This window comes from Syzygium oleosum, unplaced genomic scaffold (assembly GCF_021117445.2).
Source record: "Syzygium oleosum isolate NSW1041296 unplaced genomic scaffold, Sole_v2.1 Sole_v2.01, whole genome shotgun sequence".
Lineage (NCBI taxonomy): Eukaryota > Viridiplantae > Streptophyta > Magnoliopsida > Myrtales > Myrtaceae > Syzygium > Syzygium oleosum.
In genome coordinates, this window is record NW_026607485.1 from 38,391,780 (window position 1) to 38,404,625 (window position 12,846).

The 12,846-nt window shown below is 41.8% G+C and overlaps 2 protein-coding genes across 2 annotated transcripts; both read right to left on the bottom strand.

The window, feature by feature from the left end:
• LOC115679693 (F-box protein SKIP16) lies at window positions 1-4,346 on the bottom strand. The gene is made up of 5 exons (XM_056315339.1): window positions 3,921-4,346; window positions 2,643-3,365; window positions 1,324-1,542; window positions 627-733; window positions 1-372 (listed from the first exon to the last, which is right to left on the bottom strand). The coding sequence occupies exons 1-5, from the start codon at window positions 4,122-4,124 to the stop codon at window positions 294-296; spliced, it is 1,332 nt and encodes a 443-aa protein (XP_056171314.1). The 5' UTR covers window positions 4,125-4,346; the 3' UTR covers window positions 1-293.
• Window positions 4,347-5,533: 1,187 nt separating this feature from the next.
• On the bottom strand, window positions 5,534-10,037 carry LOC115679656 (uncharacterized). The gene is made up of 4 exons (XM_030603318.2): window positions 9,063-10,037; window positions 8,667-8,975; window positions 7,949-8,040; window positions 5,534-6,711 (listed from the first exon to the last, which is right to left on the bottom strand). Exons 1-4 carry the CDS (start codon window positions 10,035-10,037, stop codon window positions 5,844-5,846), a joined length of 2,244 nt encoding a protein of 747 aa, XP_030459178.1. The 3' UTR covers window positions 5,534-5,843.
• Between the last annotated feature and the right edge of the window lie 2,809 nt (window positions 10,038-12,846).

The following is a 12,846-nucleotide window of genomic DNA, read 5'->3' on the forward strand; positions in this document are numbered from 1 at the left end:
TGGAAGTCAAGGGTTCCCATCAATGTAAATTTGCCTCAAACTGTACGATTGAGTATGACCAAAGGCAAAGAAGAGTAAGCGACCTTATTTATGGACAATAAACTGAGACTAGGTAGATGACAAGGCGATAAGAGATGGCCCTCAGAACAAATGAAACCATTCATGACATAAAAACAAACCACACCAAAACTATGAACTTGCCTTCAGTAACTTCCCGAAACAGACCAATCAACGCGATTGCAGGATGAATTGCAAATACATAATAGAAGTTGAGCACGATGTGACAGATACTCTTAAAAGACATAATCTGGAAGCTCAACAGGAAATTGTGCCACTTGAACTGAAAAGGGGCCGCCCTTTGGATCTGCCAGCCTGGAATAATACAACGTAGAAATGATTCCAATTAGTCCTCACTAGCGTCATCAAAGAGGAAAATAAAATTTTCACTAAAACTTCTCTGCCCAGCATATCTTGATTCACTTTATCAAACTACAAAACAGAGTGATGGTATTGGTTACCTAGAGTCGAACCGAGACACTGGACCGATTCATTCACCAGTCCGATTTTAAAGACATTCGTTGAAGAATAGCAGATTTAACTTAGAAAACTGGGTTTTAATAGTATACCTTCCGGGCACAAAGGTGAAAGTGCCTTCAATAGATCCCCTGGGAGATCCTAAAGACGTGCAACTCTCGTAAACAAACTCTTTGCCACCCGAATGCAAGAGAGGGAACTGCAATATATATCAAGATATTCAGATCCCAAATAGTCCTCACGAAAAGATTCTGATAAATGAACATTTTGATGATGATCAACACAAACAAGATTCTCATAGAGAATTTCACAAGAAACTCCTACTTGTACGCGTCAAAAAGTCATGGCCAGTTTCCAAACAGGCAAAACGCCATAATATATAACTAGTTCGACAACCGTCCAAGCAAGGCAAAAAGAGAGAGAGAAGTCTGAGAGCTAGGCAAGGATGGCCATACTTTGTAAATCCAAAGGAATTTCTTTGCTTTCTGTTTTCAGCTGGATATCAGTACTCGCAAAGGAATTTGCTTAACTTTTATAGCATCAACCAATACAATAACCTATTTCATATATGCTCCAATGAATGAAGACCAAACAAAGCCACTCAGGAACCCAGACAACTAACAAAACTATAAATCCTTACATAGCCAATTGGGGGTTTAAAATGATAAACCTTGAGGAAAACTACCTCACAGCAAAACCATCCGTGCATGTTAGACACATGAGAAGATGCATGTTATATCTACAGAAGATACAAAACATGAGGAAAATTCCACACAGATCACATCCTACCTTTCCAATGACAGCCTCCCCATTGACATCTGAGACTACAGCATCATTGGCACGGATAATCCAGTGCCTCCAATTCAATTGGCAAAAGTCGTAGGGCAGTCCATTGGACATGCATCCCTCGGGAACGAGTGACATCCGGATTGAATATGAAAAAAAATATTTTTCAGATTCATTTTGGAGATCAGCGAACTCCGGAACAAAGACAGCAGAAGATCGAATCTAGAAATTTGAAAAAAAAAAAAAAGGATGTCAATGTGAATTTCAAAAAGGAGATCAATATAATATGAGCCCCCAAAGTGCTGGCATCGCAGGACAGATAATCAGATGACACATGGCAAAATACAGATCATTTCTACAAAATTAGGCACACTAGTCAACAGAAGGATATAATCTAATCCAACTTTTTTTCAAGCAATTTAAGAGAAAATAATCATCAGAAATTCACTGATCAACAAAAAAGAAAGTGCACATATCAAGAAATAATCATATTAGACTATCTTGAACATATGGAAAAGATGAATTGGCTAGATTGACAAACTAGACACACTTCTGTAAATTAATCAATCGTTGGCTATTTTCCTTCTCCAAATACTCTCCCTCAATCACATAGATACATCTGTATAATTGCATTTTTCAATCGAGTTTGCATTTAACTTTAAAGAACCAAAGTTACAGTTCTGTGTTCTAAGCATTTTCAGATGCTAAATATTGAAGCAACTTTTGTTAGTGGATAGCTCATATAACGGTTTTGTGTAGGTCAGTCAAAACGAAATATAGCAATACTTAGGACATCAAATGCCAAATATAAAGAAAGAATCCATCCCTTACAATTTCAACAAAGGCACAAGTCTCTGCTTTGGAATCCTTGTCATCTTTCACCTCCCTCATCTTTGAATCTTTTATGAATTATGTTGAAAAGTCAAATTTCAAGATACAAGGGCATTATCACCTTAATGACTATGTAGGTCAGAAACTTCTTATAATTTACTCCGAATCTGGAAGAACAATCCATCAAGTTTTCGGCAATGTTGAGGGACTTATTTTAGGTCTCTAAAACCTCTAGAAGACTTTTTATGCCACGGGACTCCAAAAAAAATTAGTTCCATATTAGCATAAAAATTGGTATAATTTGTGTATTATGGCAGTTAAACAAATGTTGCCGCTGAAAAAAACAGAAGATGGACAGATTGGTACTGCTAAAATAAATAGTTATCGGCATGAGCATGAAAAGATAGTTATTGGCCACATATCATAGGAGTTACACATGTGTTGCAGCCGAAAAAGTATAAAAAGGCAGGCAAGGAGACTGACTCGCTTACCCGGACACCATTAGTTATGGCAGTGGAACAGAGTGGAGGTTCCTCCGGAAACTGACAGATACTTCTGATGCCTCCTCCTTCACGAAGTTTGATCATGCCACTTTGCAAGCGACGACCATGTTCCTCTAACCAAAGTAGCATGGCATCCTGCTGCAGATCAGCATTTCTATCATGCACCGAACTTATCAATGCATTTGGAACACATGGCATCATTTCTCCATCAATGGGAAGATTCCTAGTGCCAACATGAAGTTGACCATCTATACAGTTGAGGAAAAACAGCTTCTCTCCAGATGTGCAAGAAGCAGCCACGACTACGTAGTTGGATCTGCTCGAAAATCCAAGGTGCCGTATGATATGATTCGTCTCCAGAATCACCAGTTTTAAAGGTAACAAGTTCACATTTACCAAGTGATTATAGAAAGAATATCCGCCAATGATGCCCAGGGAACCGCCAAGCGTACTACTTGTGAAATCGCTGTCGGCAAAATCTTGACCATCATGAAAACGATAGAGTATCCTCGTCGGGAGAGGTAACTTTACTCTTAACACGCTCTCCAACTCTTGAATATCAGCTTCGGACGCGCCCTTTCTGAGAGTGGCCGCAGCCTCGGGGAAATTCGTCAACAGCCATCCCTGCAGCCCGTCCCAACATCTCTTTACTCGCCTGACAAGGGGCCAAGGATACATGCAGAAAGCGTCCCTCCATTTTTGATAAGCCGCCTAGGTACGGGCATCACATTTAAAAGACAAGCATAGTCAAGTCTCAATCACAAAAATCGCAAATCAGACAACCTCGGTGGCTTCACGATCATGTAAAGGCCAAGCACACTAAAAACCAAATGCGTTCCGATCGCACGCACGGCCTGCAAAGAGAAATTACTAGGTTCCCCTCCGCGCCTCCAATTTCCCAGCGAATTGGAAACTACCCCCCAACACTAATATCCACACGGTATCGAAGCTATCGAATTCGAACCGCTAAGCCCTCCATTTGCCTTCAAAACTCGAACGACATCGTAAACAGGAGCCAATGTCGGAGCAATAAAGAACAACCCGGCGCTTCCAAACACAAAGAATTAAGCTTCTGACGGTTTGGCGATCACAAAAATCACAAATTTCTCGATCGCAACAACAACAACATCGCACAGCACCAGAATCACGCACAGCACATACCGAGGGCGTACGACACCACAGTGGACAATTCGAATTCGACGAAATGAAGCTCTCGAGGGAGAAGAAGAAGAAGGAGGAGGAGGGAGGGAGGGAGGAAAGAGAGACCTTGAAAGAAGGGAGAGGATCGCCGTGAGGATCGAGAGGAGCGGAGAGATCGAGCTCCTGGGAGCAGAATCTGGACCAGAGGGTATCCTCCGCGGCGGAGAGCCGGAGCTTCCGGTTCACGCAGGCGACCCTGCCGACGTCCTCGGGCCCCAACTTCGTGAGGATCACGTGCAGGGCCAAATCGCCCACCGACTCCAGCTCCATCTTCTTCTTCTTCTTCTTCTTCCTCGCCGCCTCTTCCTCGCCGCCCTGAATCCTCCCCTTCTTCTTCTTCCCCCTCTTCTATCCGACGCCTCTCTCCTTCTCTCTCTCTCTCTCTCACTCCTTTCTCTAGAGAGAGAATGGCTATGGCGGTGGGAGCTCAGTAGCCACCACCACCAGCAGGTCACTCCTCAGAGATTTTCTGCGAAAGAGACGAAGGAAATAGTGATCAGGACGCTTCGACTGCTCTTCTCGGTAGGCGTGGGTCCACCCGATCTTTCCTTCTGTAGCATCCGCATATCCTCCACGTGTGCGTTTCGCACGCAAAGAGATGATGACACATGATTATCCATCAACTTTGGGCCAACGCGTCATCTATGAACTTCTAATTTGTTCATTTTTATTCAATTTGATCGCTGAATTTAGATTAAATGTGTAATAAGTTCTCTAAGCTTTTTAATTTGTTCAACGTGATTTTCAAAATTTTGGTATATGTTTAACTCAGTTATTGAATCATATGAAAATGTTCAATGTTGTCCTTTTAGTAACTTAAGTTCAGGGACAATAGGAACGACATTAAATATCTTCATATAGTTCAGGGATTATATTGAAAATGTACCAAAAAGTCTAAAAATTACGTTAAACAAATTGAAAGTTCGAGAACCACATTATGTATTGGGTTACAGTTCATGGACCATATTGCAAAAATTAAAAGTTCATAGACCACATTACATATTGGGCCAAAGTCCATGAACCAATTATGTCATTTGCCCGTTTGCAAACTGACTGATTTGACTCTCCTTTTCACGAATTTTTTTTAGAAAATGATCGTTGCTATCTCTTTTGAATATGAATGAACAAAATTGTTGTCGATAATTAAAATATTTTTCGTCAATTAATTATATCAAGCGATATAATCGATTATTTATTAGAAAATATTTTACCGATCATCCATTTTCCGCGAAACAAACGGAATCCTCGTTACATCTTCATTTGTCCAGTGACTAGGACTCGCACGACCAGGAACATAAAGAACGGTAACAACCTCCGATGAATCGCAGCAACTGGCTAGTCGCTTTGCTTGAACGTTGAGTCCGCATCTATCGCATCGCTTGATATATATTGCCTGTTACTCTCTTGAAGAACACTTGGCAGCAAGAAACTGTCAACATGACCCAGAAGAGTGTGCAAGAAAAATGCCAGACGAAACCGCAGATGCCCAACAAAAGGCCGAAAAGTTGCAGACACTCGCAAGGGATGAGATCAATGGTGGATGCCGACAATGCAGATGGCATGTCACAGACTCCTGAAAGCAACGTTTTCGACCTCAGCGACAAACCGGTTCATCGCGACGGAACCAGATAAGCTCGCATCCCGCAAGCAACTCTGGGCGTAACAAGAGCTGAAAGATGTTTTGAAAACATTCACCAGGGAGAGTATTGACTCATTCATGTCAAACATTACATCATCTCCACACAAGCCGTTCGATTTGTATGGTTTCAGTATACAAAAAATCCTTCATTTTGCTCCATCGAATTCAACAAAGCCCCCCTTCTTCCTGTTAAAAGAGGAACGAAAATAGATACATAAAAACAGTGTGACCCGAAACTTCACAATTTGATAATCGCCCGTGGCTAGCGGCTGCTCCACCTATACCTCAATACCCATGTTGGACTGTATATACACATAACAGGACACTACAGACTAATGGAACTGGCCCCGTTACCGTCTCGACTTTGGCTCCATTGAAGGGACGAGAGGGGAAGACTGGGTGGGTCCATTTCCGAGAGCAGCGGCAGCTGATTCAACATGCGTTAGGAGGTATTCGTAGATCTTCTTTCTCAACCTATCGATGACCTCACCAGAAACGCCCGGTGTTTGTGCTTCCCCTTCATCTGTTTTAGTCGAACCGATCTCATCCAACCAGTCATTGACACTCTTGAGCTGACTCAGCATCCCTGCTATCTGACCATTATCAGACAGAACTGATGCGTCCACGTCAGTATCTAAAAATCTCTCCACGAACCCCAGAAACCAATCTCTTGACTCCACCTTCAGCACCTCGGCCAAGTCGACTGTCTCATCGAGGCCATTCCCTCTTTCCCATTCTAATAAAGGCGGAGCTTGTAATTTCGTGCCATTGGAAGCAGCGTCCCCAACCCGCCGTGAAGTTGCAGGTCCTGCCAGCTTTGCACGGGTTTTGGCCGGTGTTTTGGCGGCATCGTTCTTTCCCGAGCTCCCTAGGAGTACGACAGGTTGTTGGTTTCCAGATGCAACCTTTTGGGTTTGAGCCGGATTCGGACCCAAACTCGAGATAGGTTCTTTAGTATATACACTGAAGGATGAAAGATCTGTGGCTAAAGCTGCTTGTACCCATGAAGCTGCAAGCTTTCGCTTCTCTGCTGTCGTCTTCAGGGCCTCTTCTGGCGGGGTCTCTTCACTAGTGGGAGATGATCCCATCGTGATGGTTTTGGTAAGAGAATCAGCAATGGTGCGAGCATTGTTTAGGTTTGCATGGAGGGTTAAGAATTGCTCCACCGTAGGTTGTGGATTATCCTCTTTTGCATTTGTTGTCAGCTCTGTGTACAGGCTGCCAGAGACACAAACAGGAGATACTAATGAAGACGACAGAAATTAGGGTAAATATATAATCCCTGGAGAAGCAGTTTCTCAGGAGTTGGAAGCCATTAGATTATAGAAAAATAAATCCCGGGCGATCAATAAAAACTTTTCGAGTGTCTTTACGCAATACTTCATATTCGAATTACGACATACGCACTTCATTTTGGAATTAAGACATAATGTACACCATTACAACAAATTACAACTGGAAACCATTCCTCGAGGGACCGTAGAAGGGCCTCAGAAATTGTACATTGGGTTACAGGACAGGGTAACATTGATGAGGAACCAGATCACTACAGAAGAAATTACGGTCAGAAGGTCAAAATTTTCTCTGTCGTACCTGAATAATGCAATCAAACAAACAGAACCGAAGTTTGCATAGTTTAGATAGAGAGATACACAGTAACCTCACTAGCCTTCTCTATGAATTTGACAGCACAATTATGGAAATTAATTTTCCAGTCGGGTTATCAATTGAGATTCACTGACCCTCATCTTTCTAGCAGTATGCAGCCAAATATAGTTTGTCCATGATAAATGCTCGAGCTTACTTTCAGCTTGATTCGTAAGCAACACAATGGACCTCTTGCCCTTTCCAAGTACATCTACATGTAGAAACTTCACTTCTTGAAGAAAGGGTAAGAACCTCTAATCCAGTGATTTCCATGCCCACTTCAAGCCTATTTTGTCTTGTATTTTTTAAGCATTCTTAGCATAAAGGACACCAAGATGAGATTCTCAAAGCCATTACAACTTTATTCCTCATATTTTCCAGATTCTTACAATAACACAAAATCAATACTTCTACATAAGTAGAGCCAGACAAGGGCAGTAATCCTTTGGAAACTTGGGTAGTACAGCCAGGCAAGCACTGGAAATATGGCCAATGTGCTAACAGTTACAATACCACCTTCAGACAACACCCAACTTCTACTATGATTCTACTTCATGATGATATAATGTGATAGGAGATGACCAGTTGAAGGTTCGTTAATCAGGCATTCTAGTCTTCCAACCATGTAATGTTACTGCCGGTGCAGTGGTCTAAAATTGACAAACACAAGAAACAGAGAGCCGTGTCTCGGCCAAAGCTAATGGACGACTGATTTTGCATATCAAAGCCAAAGCTAGAGAAAACTTTTAAAATGCCTTCAAAGATACTCCTACCATACCATGACTCATGTTCACTGAAATCATTTTACCTTAAGCATCGAAGTAAGCTCTCAGCAGCAGAAGCCTCCTGCATAGCCTCTATTGCTGCTACTTGTGCCCCATCCCTATGCTTCATTACCTCCTGAAACAGCAAACACAATGAATTCATTGCACGAGATCAGCAGATATAGGTCTCCGAAGCACTTTATGCAAAGAATCTGATAAACCTCAATCAAGTCTCAAGCTCATGACAATCACATGTTCAGTGGGTGATGCATCAACTAATTTGTATTGTTTGTGTTGCATAAGAAAGGGGAAGTACTAATCAAGCTTAAACAGGGCATTTCATATACAATCAAAACACGCAAAACAAGCCAAACTCCTTGGCAGCTTATATCATCAGATGGGACCTGTCAGCAAGAGGACTCAACTGTGAAGGCATTGTTTCATTGAAGGTGCAGGCATTTTGGTTCTGAGGAGTATTCATGAAGATTGGGAGTACGCTAGCAGCCACTTCAAACTAAAATGACAATAATTTGCACATGACGACCTATTTTCCCTGAATAGACACTCTAATGCTTCACTGAATTTCGATTTCCGCAAACTTCTCCTCCTTATCGCAAAATTTAGTATCAAAGCACGTCTAAAGAATCCAAATAGTCCTCAGACTTGAACATTGATTATTCACTAACAATGCACAACGATTTGACAAATTGAACTTATGAAGTTAAATTGCAGAAACAAAAGCCAAGAAGGTCATGACTGTACCTTCCCAAGCTTCGCAAGAGAAGATGGAAGGGAACCCCATGCAACATTTCCATCTGTCAGTCTCCTGCTATTCAAAGAAACCCTGACAAAGTTCCCTGGTAATCCGTTATTAGATTCCGTCGTTGATTTCCTCACTATTGGTCTTTGCTTAAGAGATTTTCCATGATCGTCCGTTAATCCATTACCACTTCCAGCAACATCTTTTGCTGACATGTGAACAGTGTTTACCTCTTTAGATAACCTTGCAGGCACCACTTTATTTTCGTCTTTTGATGGTAATCTCTCGCTTGAAGTACTTTTCCGCGGAGCCTGAGGGAACGCACAATCAGTTAAATTCACGGTTTAAATGAAATTCACAAACGAGAACTCCAAAAGCATGCAGTTCATTAAACTTACAGAGGCACTCCGAGATTCAGGCTTATGATCATGCTTGGGGGCAGTCAGTTTCGACTTGTCTTTGTTCTTCAGCTCAATGTTGCCTTCCCAGCTCTTCCTTAATGCCTTGGCCCCGTATTCAATCCCTTGGAGCAAATCCTTGATGGGGCTTCCTCGAGGCAACTTCTTCCTAACCGGACTCACACTTCGAACTGAACTGGCCTTCTCCGCTGACCCCAACTTCGCAGCCACCTTCTTCAACCCCTTTATCTCAGCCTGCTGCTTCATCCCATTTGCAAATTTCTCAAAAGAAGTAGGCAATGAGTAACAGCTCGATGGAGAGGAAGGAATCGACCGAGAATTCAATGACTTCATCCTCGCCAGAGATTCCTTCTTCACCTCAACGGTCAACCCCGGTTTCGTTAACTGAGCCTTTGATCTACTGAGCGCCAAGGATCTTTTATCCGATTGCTCATCTCTAGACCCTACACTCAATCTAACCGGTGACATTTTGCCCTTCTCACTGGTTACATTTTTACTAGCAATCAGAACTTTCGAATCAGCAGAAGGTTTCCCTCTCTCCCCATTTTTCGAACTCGAAGAGCTATTGCCATTAAGAAACCCGAGAGAATGAGTTGCCACAATATCCTCAGGGGTGCCCACACAAGGGTGCCGACCCGGAACTGGCCTAACCCCTTTCACAATGGGGACAGGTGAGGCGGGTTCAAGCCTCTCCACATGAATGAACTGACCCAATTGGATCTTATCACTAAGAATGAGGTCATCGTGCTCATCAGGGAGGGACACATATGTGGCGTGAGATGAATCAGAGACCTTGAGGTAAAAGCCTTGGTTTGGGAACAACTCACCAGCAGCAAGTGCAGGGACTATGCTCACCACTTGCAGCAGAGATGATCTGTGCTCGCCCCCAACTTTCACGTCCGTGTTCATGTGCTGTAGAAGCTTGAGGAGGACACCAGGAACGAGATTCGCCATTTTTGGTTGCTTCAGTGACTGTGAGCATCACTCTGAGAAGAGACCCAGAGAAAGAAAATTCAAGATTTTGCGTGCAAGTTCAGGAGATCTAGCGGAACTAGCATCTTCAGTATGACCCAGATTCAAAGATCGGAATTTTTTCTTCACTGTAAAAATGGAATGAGAGAGAAATCTAATTAAAGCAATAATCTTTGCCTGATTAGCAGAAGTTACCAATAAAAAAGGGGGTCAATCGATGAAATTTCGAGCAGAAACTCAAATGCGCCGTCTTGATTGACGTGAAAAGCAGTAAAAAAGGTGGACAGGAAGAAATTTCTTGTGACCGACCCAGAAGAGAGAGAAGATGAAATGAAGCTAGAGAAGGACCAATGGTTCGTGTGATGTGCAAAGTCACAGAGATTGCACAGGGCGAAATCTCCGAAGCTAAAAATGGGAAGAGCCGCAAGATTGGGGAAACATTATACGGTTTCCCACACGCTAACTAAAAGGTAAAGGAGCATTCATTACCCACCAAGAATGCAGAAGGGGTTCGATAAAAAGAGGAACTTTATGGTCTGGAAGAAGAAGATGGGAGGAGCAAAAGGTCATCGAGAAGTGTCCAGTTCCAGGCTGAACATGGGATGGTCCTGAAAGTAACAGAAAAACAGAAGAAATGGTAACTGGGAAGATAGTTCGATTGATGCCAAGCCAAGTAAGCCTCACTGCATCATTGGGTAGATGCACAGAGAGGGGAGAGAGAGAGTGTGCGCGTTTGTGTGTGCGTGTCAGAGTCTGACCACCTATACACATGCAACAACAAAAAAAAAAGACAGACCTGCTCTGGCTCAGCAACCAAAAATGAGACCTGACCCACTATAGATTTCTCTTGGGCTTCAGAATTTCACAGAGAGGGAGAGAGAGAGAGAGAGAGATGCAAAGTACAGTCTTTTGCTTTTTTTCTTTTGTTTTTTGAGGTTTGGCCAATGAAGCAGGATGAACTGTCGAGTTGTCACAGTGACTGGGAAGGAATCTCGGGCAGAGAATTTGATGCTGTTCTCATCGATAACGTATGCCCAAATGAAAAGTCCCTTATTTTTTGTCGTGTATGGTGGAGATTTTTCTCTCTTCTGCTCATATAAAAATGTGAATATTGCTACTGCTTCTGGTTTTGTGTGGTATTGGGAAATTATGGGCATGTGCAGAAGGTAGTGGTGTGGGGTGCGAGCAACAAGGTAGTGGCGTGTCGGCTGGCTCAAAAGACGTCACATCATGAGAGATAATCGAAGCCTCAGTTTGTTCTGCTGTCCCTGTTTCTCTTTCTCTCTCCTTTTTTTCTTCTCTTTCTTTTTTTAATTATTGCTGTTATTATTTCTCTCGAAAATGATCTATGGTGAATAATGTGCCGCATAAGTCTCATCAAAGATGTGCTACAAAGGGAGGAATAGTGCAGAAACATTTCACTGTTTCAGGTGGTGGACCTCAATGGTCCATGTCCTAGAATCACCTGAAAGTAACAACAGAAGGGTATCGAGAATTTTGAGTAAAATGGGGTTGGAAATTGATCATTCACGTTAAGATGTTCCCTGTATTTTTCCTGGTCGAAATCAGATGGACATGTCTGAGTAATGAACCTTGTGGGTAATGCTATGATGATGTCACTTGGAAAATGACAGCAGGATATTTCCAATGGTAATGATAGATGCCATGACCAACCTTAGAGATCATGGGAGGACTTAAACCCTTAAAACTTTGTGATTCAGTGAGGCTTGCCCTTGCTAGTGCCCGGCGAGGTCCTTGCCTCTGGCTTGTTGCGCGACCGGCCAACAGGAAGAAGGAAAAAAAAAACAAAAGAGAATGAAAACAAAGAAAAGAAATAAGAAATAAAAAAATCGAAAAATATTAAAAATATATTAAAATTGTCTACGTTAGCGTCGGCTGTACCACGTAAGACGGTCAACGTCAATGTCAGCGATTTCTGATTAAATTGACCGGATAGACTATATTGACACAAACGTAAAAAGTTCATAACTCAATTATCAAAATAAAAAAGATATATAACTAAATTGGCACAATAATAATATATTTATAACTTTTTTTGATAATTCTCCCCTCAAAACATTGATTAATATTGATTATTTTCGTTTGTATATTTCATTTAATTGAATTTTTATCTTTTCATGCAAAGTGAAAGTACATTTTTCCCTATAAAACGATTCCTTTACTATGAGACACTTAAGATCATCGCACACGCTACTATTCAATGCTTATTTTTAGAAATTTATTTTTCAGTTTTGTCGGATGAGCCCCTCTCATCAGTCTTTGCCTTGACGTTTAACATTATAAGATATTGAAGATAACAATATACAAGTACATTTTGTATATCTAAATACAGATTCATCTTTTCATCTCAATCATTACGTTCACCTCGAATCATCACAGGCTCCAAAACTTGCCGGCACACTTTGTTGGTGACTCATTACCTAATTATGCTTTTGCGTGCGAATCTGATCCAATAAAAACAGCGAACGGTTCCAAATTAATCACTGTTCTGTCTTTTGCCAAAGCACTAATCAATGCAAAGTGGAGCATAGTTAGTGCCAAAGTGGCTGTACTCATTTCTTGTTTTGAAGTATGCCCATAAAGGCACAAAGTCTGCAAATTCTCCCTCGACCTCATTAGCGGAAGCAGCAATCTTATATTCTCCAAGACTAATTCCACTATTGTTAAGCATAATTCCCCCAGCTGACCCTTATTAAATTAGTCTGACCAAATTAAATCCTTGTATCAGAATCATCGTTTTGTCCTTAATTATAAGATCATTAGCAGATCA